We start from the raw sequence: 16,723 nt of genomic DNA, 5'->3' as shown, positions 1-16,723 counted from the left end.
CCAAACGGCATTTTCTTCTTGAGCTTTAAAGACCCTCATCTACATGTGAACACTGTGACTATGTTCCTATGAGCAAGGCTCTTGTGGATATAGAATGGCAGAATCATGTGAAACTAAAATGATGCTCATGTTTTTATTTCCTCTATATGATACCTGCCACTCAAAGTTCTGTCCCGCCCAAGCTGTGAATATCCAGATCTCCACTACCTTCCCACATTCCCCATCAACAATTTCATTTGAGTTTCTATACCTAGTAGGTGAAATCAACTGAAATACATCATATGGAGAATTACGAATGCTTTGTGAAAGTCTCAGTTGAGCCCAAAAGAGGAAGCAAGCTGGGGGTATGGGAGCTGCTTTAATGTGTGGAATCGGATGGAGGCTGTTGCTAAGCTTTCTGATTCTTGACAGTCAGCCCCTCCTTACTCTGCTGGAAACTCTTAGAAATACAAGTGAAACTAAACTGTCACTCTTTTGTCAGAAGAGATGAGAACTCAGGGTGCTAACATCCCTGCATGGAAGGCTGGAAAAAGAGGAAAAGATATAAACTAATCCAGCTCTCACACAATCAGTTTATCCCAACATATGCTAGATATTGCCTTAGCCATGCATTCATTCTTTCTACAGTTACTGAACATCTGCTTTGTGCCAGGCACGGAACTGGGCTCCAGGGCTATGAATACGAATTGCAAGGATGACCCCTCTGCCCTATCAGCCAAGTGTCACTTCCTGAAATAATGTGTTCATAGCAGTGCTGAGTTAATTATAGCATGTTTAAAAATAAAAGTGAAAGGTAAGCCTAAGACCTATTTGTAATACCCATGGAGCTTCGAAAGCCAGCTAAGATAATTGGCTTAGATTAGCCTTAGCAACTGGTGTAGTATTACAGTTTTCAAAGGGAAGAAACTAACCTAATTATACATTCCAATGTGGCTAAAAACCCATTAGTGGCTAAACGGTGGGAAAAATCAGAAATGAAGGAGGCTAGAATGGTAATTCAGATTTAAAACTTTTAAAGTCTGAGAAAAGAGGAAACCAGAAAGCATCACCTTAATTGGTATTACAAAAAGAGTCTGATGCTTTTCATAATCAGGCCAGGAAACCATGGTAGCCTAGCCCAGGGTTTCTCAAACTTGGAACTATTGACATTTTGGCTGGATACCTCTTTGTGGTTGTGGGGGAGTGTTGTCTTCGTCTTGTGCATTGTAGACGTTCATCAGCATCCCTCACCTTTACCCACTGGATGTCAGTAGAACCCTCCCCAAGTTGTGACAGTTTAAAATGCCTCCAGACATTACCAAATGTCTTCCAAGGGGAGGGGCGTGCAAAAGTAGTCCCCATTGAGAACCACTGTCTTAGCTCATCACTGCCATCTTACTCCAAGGCCACCTGAATGCAGTCATTGGGCAGAAGAAAGAAAGATCAGATCTGGACTATATCACCAGGGGACAAATTCAAAGGAAGTGAAGCATAGGAAAGGTCATGTCATTTTCCCACTATGATCACACAGCAACTTAGTGAAAAAAACAGAAGTGAAATCCAAGTTTCCTGGCCCTAGTGACCCACACTGTCATGCTAATGGAGATAATAATGATAATGAATTGGATAATAATTCTAAAACTCTGTAACAACAAACTTCAGCAGTAGATTCTACCAGCACTTTTTCCCAGTGCCTAATCTAGGTTTTGCAAAACAGTCAAATATTCACATATATATTTTCCTGTCTTTCTAAATTTGCTTTTTCTTCTCAGACGTTCAAATTATACAGCTCTCATCGTCTTTCTGAAGTCTCCCATTTTTGCATTTTGTTTTTTTCTAGGCAGTCCACACACTGCCAGTATCTCAGGTTCCCTTCACTAAAGTTAGGGGGAGCCTGAATGAGGGGAATAACAAGTAAGGTGGGTCAAGGTCACAAGAAATCTGGGTAGACTGCTAATAGTTGCCAGACAGGGCTAGCCTTAGATGTGTTCCAAATAAGTAGTCATCTACAGTTTGTCTCATACCTAGCATTTCACTATTAGAGGTGTATTTCTTTGATGAGAACTGTTAGTAATTTGTACCTGTGTGTATGTGTTTATCAGATCACTGTTCTCTGATAAACTACCATAGAGCAGGACTACTAGAGATTAAGTTTATATTAGAGCAGTAATACTAGAGTGTATGTTGCTGCCTCTGTAAGGCAGATATATTAATAGATAATGTTTTTAAATGGGCTACCTGCAGGCAGATGAAGGTAACAAAAATAGAGGGTAAACAACAGATATCAACTCTGCCTACTAGCCAAATTTACTGTGAATAAAACTCTGATATTGATTGCACTTTGGGAAGTCCTAGACTAAATATTTTAAAGGAGACTTCATTCATAGCCTTAGAGTTGGACAAAGTGAAGGGGATGAGAATGGGTTTCCCCATAAGGCTACACTCCCCACTCCTCCCTGCCCCAAAGCTACCCAACCCACTCAATCCTAAAAGCACAGTCTTACCTCCAACAAATTGCGCTGCTCCCATGCAACGTCCCATCATTCTGGAGATGAGCTCCTCCATGCAGCAACCCAGGACAGCAGCTAGTGCCACCAGGAGTAGCAGAGCACAGCCGGCACCTGTCACCACCGTGCACATCTGCCAGGCCAGGCTTGGGATGGCATTGAAGCTGGCATAGCGCCCACATTCTTCCACCATGATCAGACTGTGTCCCTCTCCCCGCACAGGGTAGTTGCACCTCCGGAATGTACTGAATGACACTGGCTTCCCCAGCTGGGATCCAAAGAGCCAGTAAGGTAGGAAGTAACTGGTAGAACTGGTCACGGCAGTAACAAGGGACAGGAAGGCCCAGAGGGTTCCCACCATGGTCAGGCTGCTCCTCATGGTCACAGGTTTCTCTGCAGGGATGGGGAGATGAGTTGGATCACAGCACCAAATGCAGTAAGTTACCATGTAGGCTCCACTGGCCTGTTTTTCATCTGGTTGGCCAGTCCTGGGGCTCAATTATGTGCCACTTGTTCATTGCTTCTGGATAAGACTATTCTCTCGAGGACCATTTGGATCCCTGTGGGATTTTGCTTTTCAGTACTTTTCCCACCTTCCCTTCCTTCTGCCTGATTTAGAGTTCTATGGTCTTTAGGCTGCAATGGAGGAACCAGATAACTGAATTAGGGTCTGCTCTGCCAACTCAAATACAGCCGGATCAGACAGCTTTTAACTCTTGACATACATCGTGGAACAAGTGGCAGGAAAGGAGACTAAATGAAAACAAGGCTGCTGTCCCGGCTTCCAGCTGAATGGACTTCCTGGCCTGGTAGCTTGGAAGGAGGCAATATCTGAAGAGGATCAGGAACAAAGTTGTTTTCAGTGAGTGAAGGAGAAGGAAGACAACTTAGCAGGACCTGCCCCTACTATAAGGGGTAAGAGGGAAAGAGACCTCGCCATGGAGTTCCAGGTTGTTCCCATTTGACTTTGGTAAGATGTCCAGCAGTGTGTTAGTGTGGGCTTTTCAACTGGGATGCATTAGCCAGGTTAAAATGGATAGAATAAAATAAGGGGTGTCTAGTCTCATACCCCGTGCTTGTCACTGAGAGAGCACTGATCAGTCACTTTTCCCACAATTGAAATGGGAGGCAACTTTCCAACCAGGAGAGGTTAACTCTGGACTGGCTATTAAGAAAAGCTTCCTCGTCCTTTGCTGGATATAATCCAAAAAGCTTCTCAAAATTCTGAAATAGATCAGGATCAGGCAGTCCCTACCTTGCAGAAGGAACATATAGCTGTAAGGACCTTTCAAGGTCCTTTTTTGGAACAAGTAATCTTGTAATCAAGACGCTGAGTCTCTTTCCAGATCTAATTCCTCAGCTCAGCTCACAAATGGTTTTCACAGACCCCTCTGTCAAAAATCAACAACTTTCCTCCCAACTCCATTAATCTGCCATTTCTTTCTGGCCTGTTTCTCTATTGGGCCGGCTAGAGACCACACTGCAGCTTGATGACAGGACTGTGAATGTCTCCAGCAGGCAGATGGTGGAATATGTTTCAAAAACTTCTCCATGATTCACCACCATTGCTTAAAGTTATATGTGGTGGTGTAGAGGACAGGGAAGGAGGTTGGGGGACCCAAAGCAGGGGAAGTACAGGAACTGGCTGTATGGGGTCATTGTCACATTCCTAATTTTAGACACTGACAGGAACAAGCAGCAGAGGTACTAAGTGTCTCAGGGTCTCAGTCATGAGCCCTTTCACAACCATCGTCAAACAGTGCCTGACACAGAGCAGGCAGTTCAATTCACGTTTGTTTAGTGAAAGCCATTTCATAGAATCATTCAATTTCCAGATGGGTAGGGAACTTAATGAATCATTTAATCCAACCTTCTTGTTTTACATATGGGAGAATTTGGCCCAGTAAAGGAGGAAGTGATTTTCTTCAAGTCACAGAGTAAGCAAGCAGCAACATCAGAACCAGAAACTTGATCTGCAGATGCCTAGGCCAGTACTTTTCTACCACGCAATGTTAAACTACCCCCTCTCCATCACTTTACAGATGGGAATATGGAGAGGAAGTGATTTACTCAAGGGTGAAGGGCTAGTGAGGTACACTGGCCAGATCAGAGCCCAGTTATTTGATTCTTAATATAATGTTCTTTTTTTACTCAACCACAATTCCCCTCTTGATACATATGTATTTTGTGCTATGTGTTTTGTGCAGGAAGGGAGCAGAGATCGTAAATTGCAGGTGCTTACTCTGGAATGTTAGGGCTTGGGAAGAAAGTGCCCTGAGCTGGGCCCCTGGGAATTGGGGTTTGTGGCTGAGAATGGGAGGAATGAGAGAAAGATGTGATGAGGGATTGAAAGGCAACAGGGGGAGAAGTGGAACTAGTTTTGAGTAATTGCTGTTAGACAGCAGGTATGGTTGGCCGCAATGAGGTAATGCCTCTGCTTGTTATATTAGAGTTTGTAAGATTACAAAAAGTGCAAGCAGCCCTCCGTTACAGACTCATTTCCTGATGAAGAAGCCCAGGCCAGAGGAGGAGAGGAAACAAGCTGACAAACAGCTATTAGCTGTGTCATCACAATCCCTTCCAAATCCGTTATTGTATGTGCTCTGCCCAACGGTCTTCTTAGGTTAGTAAGAAAGATATTATCCCAAATTTACAAATGAGCAAATTGAGTTTCAGAAAGACAAGTGACCTACCCAAGGGTACACAGTGATTCAACGGCAAAGCCATAATTTCTCACTTCTCTTTTACCTGAAGGCTTCCCCTACAGTATTACCCCAAAAGTATTACAATTAAAAGCCTCCATGATTTCCCATAGAGAATTAAAAAAAAAAAATGTTGGAGAATCAGGAAAGAATTCCAGGGAAGACAGAAGGAAACCCAAATTCTCCAAACATAGTGCAAACACCGTCAGGGCAAGAACATGATTTCTTTCAATCTCAGCACTTGCAGTCAAAACTAACTCCAAATGTCCCTCATGGACGTCATCACCTGGAGATCAAAAGTCCCAGTATGAAGCAAAAAGAACAAATCTGGAAGCATCATACTACCTGATTTCAAACTATACTCTAAGGCCAGTCACCAAAACAGTGTGGTACTGGTATAAAAATAGGCACATAGACCAATGGAACAGAATAGAGAACCCAGAAAAACCCAAATACAGCCAAATGGTCATTGAGAAAGCAAACAAAAACAAAAAGTGGGGAAAGGACACCCTTTTCAACAAATGGCGCTGGAATAATTTGGCTAGCCACATGTAGGAGAATGAAACTGGATCCTCATCTCTCACCTTAAACAAAAATCAACTCAAGATGGATTAAGGACTTAAACCCAAGACCTGAAACTATAAAGATTCTAGAAGATAGCATTGAAAAAACCCTTCTAGACATTGACTTAGGCAAGGATTTCATGACCAAGAACCCAAAAGCAAAGGCAATAAAAACAAAGATAAACAGCTGGGACCTAATTAAACTAAAAAGCTTTTGCATGGGAAAAGGAATGGTCAGCAGAGTAAGCAGACAATCCAGAGTGAGAGAAAATCTTCACAATCTATACATCTGACAAAGGACTAATATCCAGAATCTATAATGAACTCAAACAAATCAGTAAGAAAAAGAAAACAAACAATCCCATCAGAAAGTTGTCTAAAGACAAGAATGGACAATTCTTAAAAAAGGATATACAAATGGACAACAGACATATGAAAAAAAAATGCTCATCACCACTAATGATCAGGGAAATGCAAATCAAAACCACAATGCAATGCCACCTTATCCTGCAAGAATGGCCATAATCAAAAAATCAAAAAACAGCAAACGTTGGCATGGATGTGGTGAACAGGGAACGCTTCTACACCGATGGTGGGTGTACACTAGTACACTGTGGAAAACAGTGTGGAGATTCCCTAAAGAACTAAAAGTAGAACTACTATTTGATCCAGCAATCTCACTACTGGGTATCTACCTAGAGGAAAAGAAGTCATTATTGCAGCGACCTGGATGAGATTGGAGACTATTATTCTAAGTGATGTAACTCAGGAATGAAAAACTAAACATCATATTTCTCACTGGTATGTGGGAGCTAAGCTATGAGGATGCAAAGGCATAAGAATGACACAATGGACTTTGGGAGTTGGGCGGAAGGTGAGAGATAAAAGACTACAAATATGGTGCAGTGTTTACTGCTTGGGTGATGGGTACACCAAAATGTCACAAATCACCACTAAAGAACTTACTCATGTAACCAAATATCACCTGTACCCCAATAACTTACGGAAAAATAATTTTTTTTCAAAAGTCCCAATATAACAACCAGTAGGAGGGGCAGAGAACTTAAGGCAGAGGATCGGACTATCTCTGTGTAGTACCGAGACTACAATAGAAATGAGGGGAGGGGTTGTAATATATGGTTGTCCTCACCTGTGACAAATGAAGCTGTTAAATTAAACTACAATACTTCAACTACTGTTACCATGATTTCAGTTTAAAAGTAACGTTTTTGAAGCCAAGACATAGGAAGGCAAATTCTCAAAATTCAATTTAAATTAAATATGTTTAGCTTTAGAAAAACTCATTATCCTTCAGAATTTAGATGAAGTACTTTCAACTTTACGGAAAATTCATAGCCTTTATTTCATTTATGACTAAGATGACCAGCCATGTCAGTGTCCCTGGGACTCAGGGGTTTCCTGGGATGTAGAATTTGCAGTGATAAAACCAGGAAAGTCCCAAACAACCTTGGATGAAATTGTCACCCTATTTAGGACTAGAGATGTTATGGGCTAGCACGATCCATAGACAGCAGTTTAAGAATCACTGCCACAGATAATTATTTAACATTCTCTTTTCAGGACTCAAACAATATAAAGTTAAAAGTGACCGTGGAATTAAACATTGAAGATATGAAGTTTATATACTTTAAATGTAAACCTTTCTAAATCATAGACTTCACTTGAATGGAGTCAAGGTAGACATCTCCGAGATCCAATTGCTTAATAGTTTCTGAACACAATATGAGTCTCAGCCCAACTTCTCTTGTGGCTGGATAGAGAAGCCGCAGGGCACATGTAGTCTGTTCACACACACTGCTTTATGTTCACATGTGGTGAACAGTGAAATGTATTCTAGAAAATGCTTTTAGTTATGCCACCTGCAATGGAGTAATCTCCTTCATGACAACCCTCCCAAGCAATCCAAGTTCATTCCCAGAAACCGGCTAAGTCACTTTATATTTACATAACTAGAAATCACAAACAATGCTACATTTTATTCTATCTTAATTCCTGTTGTATACTTCATGTATGTAACAGCTTTGTTTCCCTGCCCTAGAATTTCCAGCCAAATAGCCACACTGGGTTTCGGGAACCAAGAACTCACCCTGATGCTCCTGCTGAGTGGTCGAGTTACCAGGCATTGATAGGACTGCAGCTGAACCTCTCTCTCTAGGTGTCACATTATCCCTCATTCCTCGGGTTTTTTAATCTGCTAGATGGGTCGCAAGCCTGTTTCTGAGATTGGTTGTATGAGATGCAGTGAATGCTGCCAGAAAGTTGTAATAAATAGGATAAAAGCACGAGTTCTGTTCTGAATCTGCTATCCTTACTAAAGCCTAATGTTTGCTCATCTTTAGAGATAATGCTAGCCATTCTAGCACAGCCTCGTGGGTAGAAGTCACCTCAACCTATATGATGCAGGAAACCCACCTAAACCACACATGGCAAATGGTTATCTCTACTACTTTTAAAGAACTCTAGGAAAGGGAAATCTATAATATCTCTGAGTAGCTTAACAACTCTCACTGTCAATAAATGATTTGTCACATGCCTTTATAAACTTTGCTTGTTGCAACCTAAGGCCAGATCATTTTGTTGGGTCCTCAGAGGGAATGGAGAACAGCTAGCCACCATCTTCCAGATGAGAACCCTTCATCAACTTGATTGCTAGCAGGAGATGAGATCTTTAGCCTTTTTCCCCATAATGAGCATTCTCCCTCTCCCTGTGGTGTCCAATTGCCAAGCCTTTAATAATTTGTTCTCACTCTTTTTTTCGCTCTCTTGTATACCTGCTCATGTATGGGCACTTACAATGAAGTATCAGTGAAAGTGAAACGTTGCTTTTATATTTCTCTTGGTGGAGAAAAAGCTACTCCTTCCTCTATCACCTCCTCCCCAGTACCCACAGAAAAAGACACAAATCCTTTTGTTCCCACTTGAGCTTGTTGTGCAACTTCTGAGTTAAGGAAAGCACAGCCTTTCCCAGGGTAAGAGGGTACAGGCAAAACAGTAAGCAAATTAAAGACTAGAACATGAAGTGGTAAGAAAGGGAGTCAGTGACTTAACAGCTGCTGAGAGAAACATGCTTGCAAGACTGCTGGTTTAGGACTGGTCTGTGAAGAGAAGCTTTCTTGGCACTGGTGTTGGCAAAGGAATGTGAACAGGCCTTTCTCCTCACGCCCCCAGACAGTGTGCATTGTCTTCCTGCCAATCCTGTTACAAATACATCTTACCCAGAGTTGAGACTTCCCTAGGAAATGAACGAGATATGCAGGCATATGTTTCCAGTGGGTAAATAGAGTCCTGCTCCAGAGAAACGTGTTGGACTGATGTGACTCCTTATATCAAGTTGGGTATATGAGCAGCCTGACCATGCTAGATCTGTCTGTTTCAGACAAAGCTTTAAAAAAAAAAAATACTGCTACTCCCCCAACATGTCTCTCCTCATGTTCTGCTACCTATCTCCCTCAGGGGTTTCTTCTCCCCTGGCTACCTCCATTATGAGAAGTGCTCTGAGTTCTCCTGTGCCTGAAATCATCTCACGATGTACTCACTCAAAGGGCTTTATTTTCCATTTCTACCTTGGTGACTCTAAGAAGATCTCTCTTTTGACTTATGTCTTTTATTTCAAATTCCTCAGATTTCACGTTTGCTGAACCTCTTTCTGGGCCTTCTTCTTCCTTCCCTCCTCTTTTAGTTTGGGGTAGAAAGACTAGTAAAACTGTGTTGGGTGAGTTCATGTGTTTATTTGCATCTCTCCATCCACAGGTGGGAATGCTCACAAGCTGGTAAGTCATTAAAAGGCAGGAAGCCAGAGACTAAGTGGAGAGAAAGGACTAACTGAGCAATTGATAACTTTGAAATGATCAACTCTAAATAAATATATTTGACGATGCAGAGACAAAGTGAGCTCAGAAAAAGAACCTCTACATCAGGTCCTGGGCTATTTCCTTTCTCCAGAGTTTGAGACTGAAAAGGTAGGAACTAGAATAAACTCCCCAAATTTCATATCAGCTTCTCTCTTCTTCCCTCTCCCCAAGATGCTGCTCCTTGAGCTCCCCATCTGTCCTATGATTTTAAAAGTGAGGTGCCAATAACAGAGCTTCATCTCAGTTCTTATTCTGGCTAGACAGGTGCCATCATCTTCAGTGATAAGCTGGTTAGCTACGAGTTCTGTCTCACACTCTCAGCTAGTTAGAAACTACCCCTATCAAGATCCCTGGTAAGACACTGTTAAGTTCTAAACACCAGCCATGTTATTGTTGCCCATTAGTCTCTCTACGCCATTGTATAAGCTGGAAATAAAATGTCACCACAGCTGACCACTTCCATTGAGTGAATCTGGCCTATATGGGAAGAAGATGGGCTGATTGCTTTTCCAATCACTTCAGAGAAGTTGAGAGGCAGCATGGTATATCAAGAATGTTTCTCAACAGAATCACTTTCAATGCTTGTTTAGAATCACTTTCAATGCTTGTTCAAAATGCAGACTATGTCACCCCCTCCTAGATTCACTGAATTCGAATTTATGGGAATTCATACTGTTAAAAATCCCCAATTGATTCTAATGGGAACTAATGATTGAGGAATACTGTTTTAGTGGAAGAGTCACAATTTTGAAATCAGATCAGAGTCCTGAAGTCCGCCCCTTACAGGCTATATGCCCATAAAAAGATCACTTAAAATCTGTGAGTTTTGGTTTCATTTATAAAATGGAAATGATTAAGCATAAAATTCAAGTGAAACAACATCTGCACTATACCTAACACCACAGTAGGTATCAATTCTCTCCCTTTCTACCAGAAAAGAGACCCTATTCTCTCATAAGTAATGGAAAAGATTTGAAGCCATCTAAGAATTAGAACGTCTCTCCTTTCCCCTTTCTCTCCCCACAACCACGCCCTGGGTGATTTTTCCTCACCCCTAGGCTTCGTTCTATTTTCAGTTCCCCACGACAAAAGGAAACCACTTGGCCGAGTGTTCTTTGCAAGAATGGATTTGTAGTTTAAGTATTTCAGGTTCTTTTGGAAATTGTCATGCCTTGGCGCACATAGTAGGAACTCATAAATATTTACCGAATGGATGCATTCTTTTATTTCCAGCCTGAGAGGCCTCAATATTTGCATTTCAGTTTAACTTCATTACCCCATTTCAGTTGCATAACCCCCCAGATTTAGGCAAATCTAGATCAACCTACCACATTAGCAAACCGGATCCATTTTTACTTGTATAGACAGGTCATAACAAAATCACTCTCTCCACTCCCAGAAACAGGCACTTCCTCTCCTCAGGTTACCAACTCCCCTGGGGAAACCAACTAGCACTTAACCCTTAGGTCCTCAAATCTTGTCAATATGAAATAGGAATCCAGCCCTGATTCATCGTAGCCTCTGTGCAAACAACGGACTATGAAGAAATAAAAAAGCACCAGGCTGCCCTTGGGTAGAAAACGGCTTCTCTGAGCTTTGAGATGAAAGGACAGGAAACCTGAGAAAGGAAAGGGAGAAGGGGGGCTGAGCAAGGGGAGAGCAAAGCAGTTTCTTATCCAGCTGTTTGAATTGCATTTGGCCCAAGTTGCATATTTACCTTCTGAGCACGAAGGCTGACTGACTTGTTCCCTCTCTTCAGGCTCAGATCTCAGAAACAACTTCTCCTCACAGCTTGTTAAACAAGGATGGGAATACTAGCTGCCCTTTGCAGTGATGCCTGAAAACCTTGCTTTACCTTTGGGAGAAAGGGGCGGAGTCCAACCTAATGGGGATTAACTCCAAACACGCTGGAGGCTTCAAACCCAGCCTCAGACATACAGGCACTTGAAATAGAAAGTAGCTTAGCGGGCACAGAGTCCCCAAACCTCCAACCTCACAGCGGACAATTCAATTCAGCTGTGTGTGTGTGTGTGTGTTTGTGTGTGTGTGTGTGTGTGTGTGTGTGCGCACAGGCATGCCCGCTCTTGAACTGCGTTATCTTACTTCCTCACTTGCTGCCCAAAAGCCTGCTGAGGAACAGAGATTATCTCTAATTTTCCTCCAATGACCTAAATAATCTCTACCATGGTAGATAGCAGACCCATGTGGCTAGAAGTGACTGAGAGAACACATGCCTAAATAGAATAAGACAGAACAACCTCTTCTCCCCAAACTGATTTCCATTGCCTGATGGGGAAGATGCTCCCGCAGAGCAATCTTTGGCTCCAAGATGTAATGAGCTTACATTTAAGAATTTGTGGAAATCATACATTGAAAGGAATAACTAACATATTTTTATAGTAATAATACAATCAAAAGTCAGTGTTTAATTTATCCCAGTGCACTAATAACTGCTCCTCTGCTTGGGAAAAGAGCTGAGTGGTCTGGAGATGAATGGAGCTTTGCCTGATGTTCTACTCCAAACTGATGTCATATTTCCCACGTGTGAATGTCCCTGACACTTCATATTTTAGGAAACTTATTATCTTCTACCTTGTATTATGATTATTGTTATTATTATTATTTTCATACATGTCTCTTTTCCCCTCCTAGATGTCCTGTGAATGGAGCACTTTGTTGAACAAATCCAAATGAATTAGAAGGAAGAATGGTTCCCTTAACAGAGCACACTGGACGGATCCAAAGTATCTATGCTTCTCTGATGGCCCAGTTCCCTCACCAGAATTCTACAAAGGTGATTAGGCCTATTTTCTGGTATTTTGTGGCAATAATTCAAAATATGTCCATAAGTTAACATATTAATTGTACCGTGATTCTTTAATGAATTTACAAAGTTTCTCCTGCCTTCTGTGTATACCACCTGTATCCTGCCTTTTATCAGTGATATAATCTTATATTAATGCATGTATTTGTCTATCTAGCAACTTTCCATCAGCAATTTTTACCGTTTTGTTCTACAACACAGTAATAAATCACATTTCCATCTGTAATCATGGCTTACTGAGGCCATATTTCTGGGGGAAGCACAGATGACCCCTTAGGTAGAATGTCAGACTTTTGGCAGTGTAAGCCCCCCAACTAAGTTTTAATCTCCAAACTGTCATTCCCTTAAGAGCCATTGCTTCAGACATAGGATTATGTAAAAAGAAATGTTAGGTCCTCCTTCATTAAAAATAGGTTAATATTAACTGACACATAGTAACTGTGTGAGATATGGCTGAAAAATGTTGACATATAAAAAATAGATTATCCCCACTCTATGCACAGCAGTAAATATTGCCCTTTGCTTAATGATTACACCTGTCATTTGGGGAACCTATCATTATTTGAAACTCTAAGAAGAGTACCATTTTGCTTTCGTTTTACTTTCTTCTTTTTATCCTCTTTTCTCTATAGACACTTAAGTGTATAATAAATAATAATCTAATTTATTGGGCAAAGTTTTCTTTCCTGTTCTTAACAGCTGAACGCTCTCTCAGAAAAAAAAAAAAATTGCTTGCATCTGTGGCTCTTGATGTGTTTTCAATTAAAAATGCTCTTCAGCCATGCTTTCCTAAGATTATGTGGAAAGGCTTGAGAAAGGAACACTTCTTGTAATGTATTTAGGGGACGGGATGGTGCTAAAATGGGTATTGGAAAGGAAACTAGGGAATACCTAAATCCTGCCTTTGATCAGTCTGGAATAAGAGATTCTGCAAGGGTAAGATATGGGTGACAGGTGATTCTGATATATGCCCCCATCCCCATCCCTCATTTGCCAAACACTGTTGCATACAATAGCATTTCCCAAATGAGATCAACACCCCCACAGCATTTTGCAGTCTAGACAATAGGTCAGCAAGCCAGAGACTGTGCATGCCAAATCCAGGAGGCTGTCTGTTTTTGTAAAGTTTTATTGGCACACTCTCACTGTTTATTCACTTATGTATCATCTATGGCTGCTTTCACGCTACAGTTGCAGAGCTGAGTAGTTGTGACAGAGATCTTATGGTCCACAAAGCCTAAAAATATTTACTAAGTGACTCTTTACTGAGAAAAGATGTTGACCCCTGGTTAAACACACATCCATAGATTATGGTAGAGACATTATATTGATTATGAGGAGAAAGAGGTTGGAAAGGAAGGGAAAATGGTGAAATAAAAAGAAATACTGCTTACTGTCAGCTTTGTTAAGGTGCCAGTTAACCCACGCTAGTTAAAATCTATTCCCTGTGAGTTAGCAACACACTGGAGTTCAGCTAAGCCAAACATTTGGTCGTTTTATGAAAATGTATTTTTCTGTTAATTATCCTTTGAACCCCTGTTGATGTTGTTTTCCAACATATTTTAAGTTATTTTTTCCTCTTTTGTCAAAGTTTCTTCTTCTCTTATCAGTATGTTCTGTTGTAGTCTTCAAAGACAGAAGCATTTATTTTGTTAAAAAAAAAAAAAAAAGAAAGAAAAGAAAAAATCATTTCTAGAGTCCCGTTGCCCTTGAACTTTGGGAAATTTGTATATACGTGTTTGCAAATTTAAAATCATGTGAACTCCATGACCTCTCACCCATACAGGTTGGATATGGAAGGTACTCCTTGCCTAAACTATAGTTTCAGTTATAGATTGAAAACCTAGAGATGAAACTTATATTTCTTTAGTATATAAAAATGAGAACCAATAACTCTCTTGTTGAGTTTCCTTTTTGACCTCGAAGGATGAACTGACAGTGTTAAGCAGTGATGTGGTGTGTTGGTAAACATTTAGTAACTGGCTTCAGGAGGTGGGAGGTGGAGGACTGCAAAAGAGCCCTAATTTGTGGCATTTGCTGATTTCCGTAGTATAAATACTCCCATCATGGCCAATTTCAAGCTACCAGCTTGACATCAGTAAAAGTAGAATTGGGAAGAGATAAGCACAATCGATTCTTAGAAGCTGCTACAAGCCAGCTCCAGCATACCACTGGAACTCGGATTCAAGAAGTTACTTCTATCTTGGTCTGTGTAGCTTTATAAGCTACACACAATATTAACAAAAATGGGATTGCTGTTATAGTTGTTTCATATGTTACACATAGGCTTCTCTCCACTACACAATATGTTTCAAAATATATTTTAAAATGCATTTCAAAAATATTTTGCTGCACCAACTTTTAAGCTTTTGCAGTGCAATTTGTGTATTATTCAGAAGTAAACCAAAAATAAATTTGCTCATGGATCTTGCTGCCTGCTTTAACAGCTTTTGAGGGAGGATTTTTATTATATTTATAGTAGATGAAAATAAAACAGATTGCAAATCCTTTTTTAACTAAAATCATGTACCAAATTTTGGGTCCAAATTGAATAGGGTAAGTTAAACTAAATTGCATTATATTCACACCACTATGAGTATCTTTCTGTAAGCATATTTATGTTTAAGTAAATTTTTAAAAAACAGATTTAGGAAGATAAAGAGTAGATTGATGATTACCAGAGGCCTGGAAACCAGCGGGGAAGGAGGATGAATACAGATTGGTCAATAGGTATAAATATACAGTTAGAATAAGACCTGGTGTGTGACAGATGAGTAGGGCGACTATAGTTAACATTAATCTATTGTACACTTCCAAATAGCTAGCAAAGAATAATGTAATTGTTCCTAAGATAAAGAAAAGAGAAATATTTAAGGTAATGGAGGTTCCAATTACCCTGATTTAATCTTTACACATTATATGAATGTATCAAATTATCATTTGCACTCTGAAAATACATACATGTATTATGTACCAATAAAAACATATTGGTTTTTATTGGTACATTTAGTGGCCAGGCGCGGTAGCTCATGCTTGTAATTCCAGCACTTCAGGAGGACGAGGCAGGCGGATCACTTGAGGTCAGGAGTTTGAGACCAGTCTGGCCAACATATTGAAACCCCATCTCTACTAAAAGTACAAAAATTAGCTGGGCATGGTGGTGGGTGCCTGCAATCCCAGCTACTCGGGAGGCTGAGGCAGGAGAATCATTTGAACCCACAAGGTGGAGGTTGCAGTGAGCTGAGATTGCATCACTGCACTCCAGCCGGGTGACAGAGTGAGATTCCATCTCAAAATAAATAATTAAATAAATGGAAACAGATTTAGTGAAAATTTCCATCAAGATGTTAATACAAAACTCTGAAAAAGTCCTATATATCAGAATTCTATATACCTTGGGGCCCTGTATTCAAAGTACCTCAATGCTGAGCTAATTATGAGATTGGTTAGCTTAGGAACAGAAAGTCCACTCTCTCATGGTCCAGTTAGTGAAGATTTGAGTAGAATTTTACTCTCCAGGCAGTATCCCAAATGATGGTCCAGAAAGCTGAAAGAACAAATCCTCTATCAACTTTCTCAACAGTATTTCCTCTGTTATTCTTCCTCATCCTACCTCTCTTACCACAAAGTCATCAGTGTCTTTCAAACACTTTCTAACATAAACATCCCTCTCTTCTCAGTCAGTCAAATCATGTGGAGGAGTGGCCATTGGTGGCATGGCTGATTTTCCAGACCACCCCAATTCATTTCCTGGAGAATTTTTTCTAAAAGTCAGTTTTAGAAAATTCAGTGAAACAAGAGAAGCAGCATTCCAGAACCAAGAAATCATTGTTCTTGCCTCTGTCTCCTAAAGCAAATCACGGAGCTTTGACAATTTTGGAATCTCACTCACAAAGACTTTGGTTTCCAGGCCTCTCGTTGGTTATTACAGCACTGCAATAGTTTCCTGGCTTTGCTGAATAGTATAGGCAGCCAGGCTGCTCCAAAAGACCTGGGCAGCCACACCACAGAAGGACATCAAAAGAGCTAAAAGGATGAACATGTCTTCTGCCATTTCAGTGCTGGCTTAGAGGCTGAAGGAAAAGTGAAGGCTACAAGATAGTCCCCTGCCCCCCCAAAAAAATGCTCAGGAAATGAGACATGGAGCTCAGGAAATACACGGCAACCTTTTCTACAGGGGTAATCTGATAGGGCCAGTGGCTGGCCAGTGGAGACAGTGCTACAAACTAGACTACTTGCCCACCAAATCCCATGAAGCAACAGCTGCAGGAAGCAA

General features: G+C 40.8%; 1 protein-coding gene across 4 annotated transcripts in view; it reads right to left on the bottom strand.

Annotated features, from left to right (window-relative positions):
- The window catches only part of LHFPL1 (LHFPL tetraspan subfamily member 1), a 55,263-nt gene extending 42,821 nt beyond the window's left edge, over positions 1-12,442 (bottom strand). For 2 of the 4 annotated variants that reach the window (XR_005237479.2, XM_007992617.3), the window contains exons 1-2: positions 11,341-12,430; positions 2,484-3,122 (exon numbers count right to left, since the gene is read on the bottom strand). Coding sequence is in view for 3 of the 4 variants with exons in the window: in XM_007992617.3 (XP_007990808.1) it covers positions 2,484-2,934 (451 nt within the window). In the remaining variant the exon portion in view is untranslated. Of the gene's footprint in view, positions 1-2,483; positions 3,123-11,340 lie in introns of all 4 variants that reach the window. The other 2 variants (XM_073013440.1, XM_007992620.3) reach the window with 2 other exon arrangements.
- Between the last annotated feature and the right edge of the window lie 4,281 nt (positions 12,443-16,723).

This window comes from Chlorocebus sabaeus, chromosome X (assembly GCF_047675955.1).
Source record: "Chlorocebus sabaeus isolate Y175 chromosome X, mChlSab1.0.hap1, whole genome shotgun sequence".
Taxonomy (NCBI): domain Eukaryota; kingdom Metazoa; phylum Chordata; class Mammalia; order Primates; family Cercopithecidae; genus Chlorocebus; species Chlorocebus sabaeus.
The sequence above is the reverse complement of the archived record's forward strand: the minus strand, read 5'-3'. Positions and strand labels throughout refer to the sequence as shown.